At 38.2% G+C, this 11257-nt stretch overlaps 1 protein-coding gene across 1 annotated transcript; it reads left to right on the top strand.

Annotated features, from left to right (window-relative positions):
* Positions 1–3944: 3944 nt before the first annotated feature.
* Positions 3945–4589, top strand: LOC106752258 (histone-lysine N-methyltransferase SETMAR-like). Its single transcript, XM_014633828.1, has 2 exons — positions 3945–4103; positions 4209–4589. Exons 1-2 carry the CDS (start codon positions 3945–3947, stop codon positions 4587–4589), a joined length of 540 nt encoding a protein of 179 aa, XP_014489314.1.
* The last annotated feature ends 6668 nt before the right edge of the window (positions 4590–11257 follow it).

The raw sequence follows: 11257 nt of genomic DNA on the forward strand, positions 1-11257 counted from the left end.
CCCCCCCGGTCTAGATAGGAACGGCCCGTGTCGGAGTGAAGCCCACTCTGAAGTACCTGGGTTCCACCTTGGGTGGCAAATGGAGGTTTGGACCATATTTCGAAGTCCACACTCTGAAGTTGGACAAAATCACCAATGCTGTCGGTCTCCTCTTGTCCGACGACGGTGATGCGAGCACGAGAATGCGGCGGCTGTACACAAATACAGTCCATTCTAGTCTAGAAAGAAATCTCAGAATGGGCTGACGGGGTTGTGACCGACAGGCGCATCAAAGCCAGGATGCGTTGGTCATAGCTGTTGCGTGAGTCGAGACAACGCGAGTAGTATAAGATGCTCGTCGCAACGCGGTAGAACGGAAGGCTATGGCGAGAATAAATTATCCCTCTTTTCCAAAAATGAACTTGTCTTTATTCTTTTCTCACCTGATACAGGATTCCAAGTGTGACTGACAACGTGTCCATACCCAAGAACTGAGAGTCTAAAGTATCCTTCTGAGTTTGGTCCCGAGTCTTTTCATTCTCATGCGGTATCACAATCAGAGGAAGTAGTTTTGATGCGTCAACGTTGCTTGGGTATGGACGCGGACCATCTTAATTCCGGTATTGCATTCGGCAGAGTGCAGAGTTGTATCTCTGCAAGGGTACGTCTCGTAATCGTGACAACTTGCAAACGTGATTAATTCGATCTATGATCATAACCTTCATTTGTTTACGACAATTGACACATCTCATGGTTGCACATACAAATATCTTTCTCCCGTTGGAGAAAGAAAACGGAGGAACGACGTTTTCGCTTACAATAATTTTCCCGTTGATAATATTTTTTATATAATCATTTATTTTATAACTATTTGTGTGCATTATATTTACAAGTTGGTTTTGATTCGGCGAGTTTCTCCAAATTTACAGCGAGGTATTTCTATATCTTGTACTATTTCTCTATTTTGTTCATTAACAAATTGATTATTTTTTCGAAATATTATATAATTTTCTTAGTACATAAATTATAACGATGATTACAATTATAATAATTATGTCACTCGGCGCGGTGGAATAAATTAAATACTTTCATTTTTCGAATAAACTTTGACTTTCTAGATCTTGACGTATTTCGGTCAACTTATATCCTAAGTTTGTTAATTCAGTGAGAATCTGTATTATCTTTTCTAGTTTTAAGGTTTGTATCGTGTTATTTCTCTCCTGACTTGTCGTGGTCTTTTGTAAAAATATCAGATTATACTCCGGTATATTTATTTGTATTTCATTGGTTTCAAACGTTTCCTGAGTCTGTACGAGGGCGGTTCAATAAGTACCCGTGTTAGAAATGAAGACGCCATTTTTTCAAAAAATTTTTTTTATTTTTCTACATAGTCCCCTTTTAAAAAAATATACTTCTCCCAACTTTCCTGCAATTTTTTTAACCCCTTCAAAAAATAGGATTTGTCGAACTCTCGTCTTCGCCTTCTTTGGAGCAGATTTACCTGGAGAAACCCATTGTTTTAATTGTTGCTTAGTTTCTGGTGTGTAATGATGAATCTAGGTTTCATCAACGGTGACAACTCGATGCAAAAACTCCTTCGGACCTCGCTTAAATGCTCCAAACTCTGCTTCGAAGTTAACAGCCTCATCCGCTTGTTGTCCACCGTGAGCAATCGCGGTACCTATCGGACCGACAATTTTTTCATCGCCAACTTATCATGTAAAATATTAATTGCCGTTCCGGTCGACACACCTACGGCCTTTGCTACTTTGCGCACTTTCGTTCGTCGATCAGCGAGAATCATGTCGTGGACTTTTTGAATGATTTCCTCGGTAACCACGTCTGCCGGGCGTCCTAGTCGCTCCTCATCAAAAACGGATGTTCCCTCACGTTTAAATTTGTTGAACCAATATCTAACTGTGGTCATAGATGGCGAAGTGTCCCCATAAACAGCATCCAAATTTGCTTTTATCTTCTCGCATTTTTTCCCATCCAAAATCAAAAAGCGAATTACCGAACGATACTGCTCTTCTTCCATCTTAGCGAAAATCACGAAACACGTCTTACTCGAATGGCTGCCAAATCCAAACTAACCTATCAATCAATCTGCAATTTGTTTTGCCGTCGTTTGATAGATGACAGCACACGATGATAACACCAACTTCCCTCAGGAATGCCCTATGTCGTCTAACACGGGTACTTATTGAACCGCCCTCGTATTATAATATCTTATATTGTCAGCATACACTGCTATTGAAATTGAATTATTCCTAATTATAAGATTTTCTCTCGACATTCAGTATTGTTTTTACAATGTATGAACATTGGCTGTATATTGAATACAACCAGGCGTTTTTCTCAAGGAAATAATTACGGTTGGTTTATTGTTACATGAATAATGTTAAACGTTCGAAGTGTTTTTTGCTCTGTAAATATTTGGATCTTGCATGTCGGAGCGTATACGATATATCGGAGTGTTGTGAGAGCATGTGTATCGGTTCCGTAACTGAATACATTCATTCAATTCGTTTTCATTCAGTACTAAATATGTGTTACACTCTGTGTTGACGGCGATTGTTGTGTTTGCGACGTTGGTCAGTGCAAATATGTTATCGTGTACATGTAAGGGAAATGGTATCGCTTGTACTATTTCATAAGCCGGGTAAGTTATCAATGGTATTTTTAAAATAGTCCATCTATTTCCCTTTTTATAATACGCGCTAATTGATATATATTTACTTATTGGAAACCTATTCTCCAATAAAAGGGTAACTAGGAAATGAATGCCTTTAGGTAAATGTTACTGTCTCTTTAGGACTCTTAATTATTTCTTTTATTGGTGTTATCTGTTGTGACAAATGTCCTTCGTTTATGTTGTTTAAATATATCATTATATTCCCTTGATCGTGCATAAGGTTAGTAATCACGGTATTTAGAATTATAAAATGATCATTTACTTTTTTTTCAATAAATTCACTTTGTTTCATCGAGAGTTTGTTTATACTTGTAATCAGTAAGTCATTGTTTTCCTTTAAGATTTCGCTAAATGTAAAAAAAACTGATGCTACCTCTGATGGGCTTGACCTTGTCATATGTATGTAGTAACAAAACAACGGAAATACATTACACGCATCTACCCACATTGACCGGTGCTTAAAGTTTTTTCACTGGACTCCTAATTAGAAATTTTGTTTAAAAATGAATGGGCTTCAATAGTTTGTAGTAGACGATTGACTAATTTAATATAAAATATTCTAATTAGGAGTGCAGTGAAAAAACTTTAAGCACCGGTCAATGTGGGTAGATGTGTATAATGTATTTCCATTGTTTTGTTAATATCTTTTTAATGAACAGTGAGCGACGAGTAACTTTTCAATTGTTACTCAGGATCATATCTTGGATAACATATGTTAAGCTATGTGCCTGTGTGCCTTTGTGTGCGTGTGTGCGTGCGTGCGTGTGTGTGTGTGTGTGTGTGTGCGCGAGCGTGTAGCGTGTGCGCGCGCGTGTGTGCGTGTGTGCGTGCGTGCGTGCGTGTCAACACATGAAGTGTCGTACAATGAATGAAAACTGAAATATGTGCCAACGTTTTAAGAAAGTATTCATCGAGATCCGTGACGTATACGAAGTTTAATTACATTTTGAACATGGAAGGAAAAAAGTTTATTTCCGGTGTATTTCTCTTTTTTATTGCCGAAAAGGCAAAAACGCGTTGCAAAATTACGAAAAGATATGCACCGCATACGGAGAGAATGTCATAAGCGAAAGTGTGTTGGAAGTAGTTTGAGAAATTTCGTTGCAAAAATTTTGATCTCCTAAACGCTCCTCGCTCTAGTTGGTCGGTCAATACTAATGTCAATCAAATCAAGGCTTTAATCGACTCCGACCGGCATTTGACTACAGAAATCGGACACAATCTTAACATTGACTAATCAACTGTTTCAAGATATTTACGGAAGCTTAGGATGGTAAACAAACTTAATGTTTGGATGCCGCACGAATTGAACAAAAATAATGTAATGGGCCGAATTTTAGCCACCAATTCGCTACTCAAACGCCATCAAAACGAACCATTTTTAAAGCAGATAATCTCTGGCGATTTAAAGTGGATTGTCTACAACAATGTCAGTTGAAAAAGATCATGGTCAAAGCGCGGAGAGGTTACTTAGACGGTCGCAAAAGCTAGATTACACCCGAAGAAGGTTATGTTCAGTATCTGGTTGGAATAGAAAAGCATCGTCTATTATGAGCTACTGCCACCCAACAAACCGATTGATTCGAACAAGCACGGCTCACAACTGGTCAAATCAATGCCAGCAATTGATCAGAAGCTGCTTCAATTGGCGAATAGAAAGGGCGTTACGTTCCACCAGAACAACGTTAAACAACAGGTTTCTCTGATGACTCGGCAAAAGTTATTGCAGCTTGGGTGGGATGTTTTGTTACGCCCAAAGTATAATTCGGACCTTGCACCTTCAGACTATCACTTGTTCCGGGCGTTACAGAACAATTTGAATAACAAAACCTTCAGTTCCTTGGACGCCCTCAAAAACCACTTGGATGACTTTTTTGCCCAAAAATCTCAGGACTTCTATGAAAGAAGGACATGAGGCTCCTGAAGAGATGGCAGAAAGTCATTGAACAGAATTAAATATATTTATTTTATTAAAATCGCTATTTTGCTAAATATTTTGCGTTTAAAATTTATTTAATTTTCGCTACGGAATTCTGCATAGACCTATTATATACAGCATAAATGTCTAAAAAATATCTTAAAGGCGTTTAAAAGATATTTTGTACTTTTAGATGTCCTCAAAGTATATCTAAGATATATTTTAAACATTTGCACTGTATATATTACAATAATTTAAAAATGTGTAAATAATTTTTCTTCTTGATCTAGTGCTATAAAAAATATAAATGAAATGTATCAATAAATGTTTACTATATTTTATAGGTTACACACACACACACACACACATGTATATATATATTACATATATTGAAACGTTGTGGCGTTGCTACTGCTCCTCTGTCCTTCACAAACTGCAGGGTTCTAGCCGCGAACGGGAGTACCGGAAAGTGTCGTCTACCGAATTCTAAGAGGAGGGCCGAATTAGCATATTAAGATTTAATTCTAAGACTGTCTTCTTGTATTTGACGCCTCACCAGGCCTACAGAAGGCGACAGCCAGATGGACCGCGCCGAGGACTGCCGCAGAAGGAAGCGGACCAGAATTCGGCCATGCCACAATACCCGGGAGAAAGCAACGAATCCGGCGCACGCTCGTGAATGATAAGCAGCGCGCGCTAGTTGGCTACGCGAGAGCCGCAAGAGCCGAAAGAAGGCAAGGAAGCCTCATCAGATGAGAAAGGATACGGCGAGGGATATCGCTGATTCAGTAGCAACGGGCCTTGGGAAAAGATGCCCCGAGGAAGAAGGACAGTAGTATAGTAAGATAATGTGCGCTACGCGCCCAATTGCGTTTCGCGATTTGCGAAGTCTAATCGCGCGATAATTGGTTTACACCTCCTCGCGTGTTACGTAAAAGGGAGAATTGTGGTCGATGCAGGATCGAGCGCTGATCCTGCATGTGGTCCTGCGTCTCGACCGTCGCCACGACCACCACGACTGACAATTACCTGATTGACAGTGTCCCCAGCTGCCGCTTCCAAAACTGCTAAGCATGGTGTCGCGTAAGACAACTTAGGGGAAAAATGGAGCTACTCGGTGAGGCTGCTCTTTTCCGAAATACAGACACAAATTTGCGTTAGAGCTGGATCGCGTTGTTCAATGTCAATTGTCTTGACATTTTAGTAATTTAAAAAATTCTTTCGAGTTGGGTGTGTCGACCGATCCGAATCCATCGGACAACGGAATTTCGTGGTTTCGCTATCGTAGGCGGGTCGCAAACTCGCGTAAACATTGGTCCCATAGATCTCGAACTGCGAGACAAACCATTTGTGCCATAATTGTCGTAGCCATTTATGTCATAATTGTCGTATCGTCATTGTCGTGGGGCATTACGCTAGATGTAAGAATCCTGTGGCGGAGTCGTAGATTCGCGTGTTTTCGACGGTAGAATTTAATCTCATCACGTAGCATTGATATAGTGTTTATTTCACGTTTATATAGCGTTTATTTCGCGTCTCTTGAGTGCTTCTTTCGTGTTCGTGTTGAAACTATATCACGCTTATTTAACGTTCTTCTCGCGTTCTTGTAGCGTCTCTTTTCACATTAGTACCTCGTCGTATGATGTTCAATGCAAGAATCCTGTGACGGATCCCGTAAATAGCTTGTGTCCGACGGTAGAATTCACTTGCATTGCATACGTATCGCGTCTTTTGGCATTTACTTTCACGTTTACATAGCGCTTTGGTCGCAGACAGTTGGCGTCTTTTTTGTGTTTACCTAGCGCTCTGGTCCTAGGTAATCGACGTTTCTCTCGCATACTTTTTGCGTCTCTTTCGCGAAATTTTCGGCTTTCCTCTCGCACTTATCTAGCGCATTGGTCGCAAATAAATTGCATTAGAAATTTAGGATTCTTGTTCGCAACTCTGATAGTTGCAAACGGCAAAATATTCTCGCGTTTAGCTCGAGTCGTTTACTCGCCAGTCGAGAATATTGGGTAATCGCGTTTGATCACGTATTTCGCATATTTCGCATTCTTATTTAGTGTTGCGTTTTCGTATTTACATCCTTTCGTATTAGTATTCTTGCGTATTATCGCTTTTGGTTGTGTGCGTTAATTTTTATAGTAAATTTAGAGTTAGCAAATATTTGAATTCGATAGATAGCGTTTCGATACTCGCGTTAAACAGTACGCAAGTTGTTCGACCTTGTCGGAGTCGCGCGAATATAGAATATTGTGTCATCGCGTCTGTTTCGTACCGTCGCGTGTGTAAGTTTTCTTGTTAGCGTAAGAGTAATCGTCGCTATGGCGTTCTTTAAGATTTGATGTAGCGTCTTTCGTGTAATTCGCGTTTCTGATTTGCTTTTTAGATATAAGCGATTGGGCATTTTTCTACGTTATCAATGTGAAAACGACCGCTGGGACGGCGGTTGCCAGAAGCTATTGCGTCGAATCATTTATTATTGTCCTTTGATTTTCTTCTTTTATTATTAACGAAATTTCTATATCAAATAAATGATTTTTGGTTATTCACGTTAACGTATCGCGTATTCTTACGTTTGTACTTTAACCTTTATGGTCTGCAGATTTTGTTGGGAGTACAAATTTTGATGGGAGTACCAGCAGGTCCGAGAAAATTTAGAGTTTCGCAGTTATTTTTCCGCTAGTCTCGTTCTCCATTCTGCTTGCCAGGCGATCATGAATGACATTATGCCGCCAGGTTAGCTTCTACTGACTTCTACGACGACTTGCGAATGCCGCCACTGTGGCGGCATAGATTGCAAAAGGTTAATTGTTATTGTGTCTGTCCTCTCTGCTCGAATATCTCTCTACGTGCAATCCGTCGTCTGAGGAATTTTCAACCCCGCCCCTCTCCGTTCGGAAAGTTGAGCTAGATGTGCTCATTGCGAAACTATATAGAGGAAAATTTTAGCGATTACTTGGATTTTAGGTGATGCTTACAGCATCTGGTGCCCAATTTCCGATTCAGTTTGTCTTTCGCGTAGTTTGAAGATATTCGACCTTGTTTCGCTGTGATTTGTCGCATTCCCTTAACAGGAACCCATTTTTGTCGAATGGTATCCCGTCTGGCCTTTGGATTGCCGTGAGCGAGCATTCGGTCGGCACGCGAAATCTTTTCGCCGGCGTTCTTGCTCGTGAAGGCTGACACGACAGTATCGAGCATCTCTGGGGTGTTTCGCCCTGCGTTGTCGGTTGCCCCGACTTGGAGCGCAACATGAGGGACGGACCCAGTCCGCGTGCGTCGTCCGCGTCGCAATATATAACAAGTACAATAATATATTATTAAAAATAATAATATGACTTCTTTGATGTAAATAACATTTCTTCATTATTTCTTCTACTCTTAATTTAGTGGATATATTCGATTGATGCATAATTATCCGCTGTTAACTTTTTTCATATTTAATACTTATGAATATTGGCGTTTATTTACTTTTTCAATAGAAACCATTCTTCTATATTTACTTAATAGAAATGCTTATCGAAAATCATATTTTCTTACGCCTTATTATTGTCTACTACTTTGAGAAAGAAAGGCCTGCAGCACAATCATTCAACGATCTTTCTGGCGAAGGAATGGCTGCCAGAAGTGCCTGATCGTCGAAATCCAATGGCCGTCCTCTTCCTGACTTGTCCCCCATGCTTGCGTCGCCAGATTTAAAACGAGAAAACCACTCTCGACAATGCCTCTCACTGATTGTTTCTTCCATCCTTTCTCGGAATGGTAAAGCATAGTATGGCGCAGATGAACATGATTTTTGACACACATTTCTATTATGTAAATATAGAAGAGCAGTTTTTATTAAAAATGTAAACATACGCCAATATTGATATGTGATAGATACGCAAAAAGTAAACGGCGAATAATAATGCTTCAACCCAATATAATATTATCCTCCTTATTTGTAGTTTTATCCTAACAGAACATTTAATTATTTAGATTCTGAGAATATTCGGAGAATATCGATATTCTCCAAACATTTTCAGAATATGCATATTTTGTTAGGGTAATTTGTACAATTCAGGATAATTGTTTTTCTATTTATCCTAAAATTATAGTACTGTCTGTTCCACAAGAGCGTACGATTCCGCATTTCATTAATAGATGACGCACAGAAATTAAATTCGGTTTTACCAATTTTTTGAACAGTTCGGCAGAATGCTTTGAAATTATTTGAGTAGTGTGACTTGTTTTGTTTGTAACAGAGCAAAATAAACACAATGAATGCTGTGTATGTAAGTCGTTTTGAAGCAGTGTTTATTTGTACACATCTGAAAGGACCGAAAATGTTGTATGCAGCTGCCAGACGCTACATGAAAAAGGGGTTTGTTGCAAAGTGGGTGAAACATTATAACAAAACAAAAAGTGTTGACGACCTGCCGGAACGTGGGACCCGGCGCTCAACGACGAAAAAAGACCACAAAACTATCATCAGGACATTTGAAAAGAATTCTATTTGTTCGTTACGGTAAGCGAAGAATCTTTTATTGAAAAAAGATACAGAAGTGCGCCTTAATACTAGTAGACGACGATTACTTGATTCCAAATACGGCTGGCGATCCAATAAACTAAAACCTTTTATGAACGAAAAATACATTGAAAAACGATTGAAGTAGGCAAAGTCTAATTTTGACCATGATTTTGCCAATGTAATCTTCACCGATGAATCATCCTTTTAGGCCTGGATTCCGCAAAAGTATGCGTGTTCGATTTGTCATAATTCTGTTGTTCAACGTACAGTAAATCACCCAGTGAAAATACAAGTGTAGGGATGTCTTTGTAAACAAAAATTTGATACTTTACATCTCTTCACGGAAAATCTGAATGCAAAAAAAATTAACATGATTTATCATAAGTATTTATTGAAGTCTGTTCAAAAATGGTTTGTCTCATGATAATAGTTTATGGGTGCTTCAAGAGGACAACGATCCAAAACACCGAAGTCGTGTATGTATAGAGTGGAAACGTAAAAATGGCATCACTACAATGGATTGGCTTTCCCAGTCGCCTAATGCCAATCTCACTAAAAAATTGTAGGCAGTTATGAAGGTCCAACTCAGGGAAAATAAATTTTTTTTCATTTATAACAGCTCGCTTGTCATATACGGGAAATCTGGAAATCTCATCCTGAGACACTGACTAAAAATCTCGTGGAAAACATGCCCCGCTGTCGTGCCGGAACAGGCTATCAGGCCATACTCGATAACAAAGGAGATTGGACAATTTACTAAGTAAACACATTTTAGTTTATTGAATTTATTAATAGTTTCAAATAAAATTTTTAACTATTTTGTGCCTTTTTAGCAAAAGCAGCCCGTACGTTCTTGTGAAACAGACTGTATTACTTCTTCTATTAATCCTCTTCTGTTCATTATCATATGCTTGAAGTTTATTTTTTATTTGTCGCGATAACGAATTAATGTGCTGTTTTTCCGTGAGAATTAGAATTTTATTATGAAATGGAAAAATACCACTATTTTAAATCACAAAATAAGAACCGAAATAATTAACCAAAAAGAATCGTAAACCGAAAAAAATTTTACATTTTCCGATTTTCATTCCGATTCTATAGGCTTATAAAATTTCGGTATGTTTTACGGTCCCGGGTCGACAAAAATTCCAATTTCCGTACAATTTTTAGTTCAGGTTTCGGCCCTGTCCGGATCCCTGTTGCAAACATATTACGTTTACAAAATAAGAATATCACATGCTAATTTTGCTAATTATTTGGTTATGATGCCTGGGATAAAATTTTGTTTGCATATATAAGCAACTTTTGTGTATGACTTGTATTGTGGACAAAATGTTCTTTAGACTTTGAACGACGTACGAACACTGTGATATGTCGCCTATTATCAGCTATAATATAGCTATAAACTAAGTTATCTTGCGTTATAGAGACTGACGTGAGAATATATCGAGTGTATACTACTACGCACATCTTCTTTCGCCGATACTTTATCTATTAGCAATTCTGTAATTTTTTGTGAATGTTTTAGATGTTTTGTACTAAAATGGTAAAAACTTTAAACGAAAGTAGAATATTCAAAGTATTTTATTGCAGATCGATTGTAAGACATTTTGAAGGACTTACATATTGAGAGCATATGCGATGAAGACTTTTTGCTGAACAAAAAATAACGTCATTTCACAATAAAGAAACAGATGCCAGTCTTTAAATAACATTCGACATGAGTGGTTCAAAATATACCGGATACCAAGGTGCTTAATTTTGTGAGAATGTTAATCATCATTAGGAAAGTTACTTGCATTATGAACTATTGAAAAACATTATATATATCTTCCTATTTTACGATATATGCTCAAACTACCTTAGTATTTCGTTATATTTTCTTGCCATCATCAATATATTTTGGTCACAATTTATTTCTAACATATTCAACAACTGTAACAAAATATTAACTATACATCAGGTCGATTGATAAGTCCATGAAATGAAAACGAAAAAACATTTTCTTAACAAAACTCATTCGTAACTTTATTCTTCAACATAATCTTTTTTTGCTCAATACGGAGTCCAACCAGTTTCTAGCTTCTTTAAACTTTTCAAATAATAAGAAGTTTCTAAACCGCCATTATATGAGTCTGTTTCACATTCAACC

Source organism: Dinoponera quadriceps, unplaced genomic scaffold (assembly GCF_001313825.1).
Source record: "Dinoponera quadriceps isolate SergipeBrazil2010 unplaced genomic scaffold, ASM131382v1 scaffold488, whole genome shotgun sequence".
NCBI classification, from domain to species: Eukaryota; Metazoa; Arthropoda; class Insecta; order Hymenoptera; family Formicidae; genus Dinoponera; species Dinoponera quadriceps.

What these genes read in the sequence shown, in the direction of transcription:
- LOC106752258 (XM_014633828.1), top strand. Translation starts at nt 3,945, where the DNA reads ATGGTAAACAAACTTAATGTTTGGATGCCGCACGAATTGAACAAAAAT. An exon ending in AGTGGATTGTCTACAACAAT is followed by an intron (nt 4,104 to 4,208) that starts GTCAGTTGAAAA and finishes TGGTTGGAATAG; the next exon opens with AAAAGCATCGTCTATTATGA.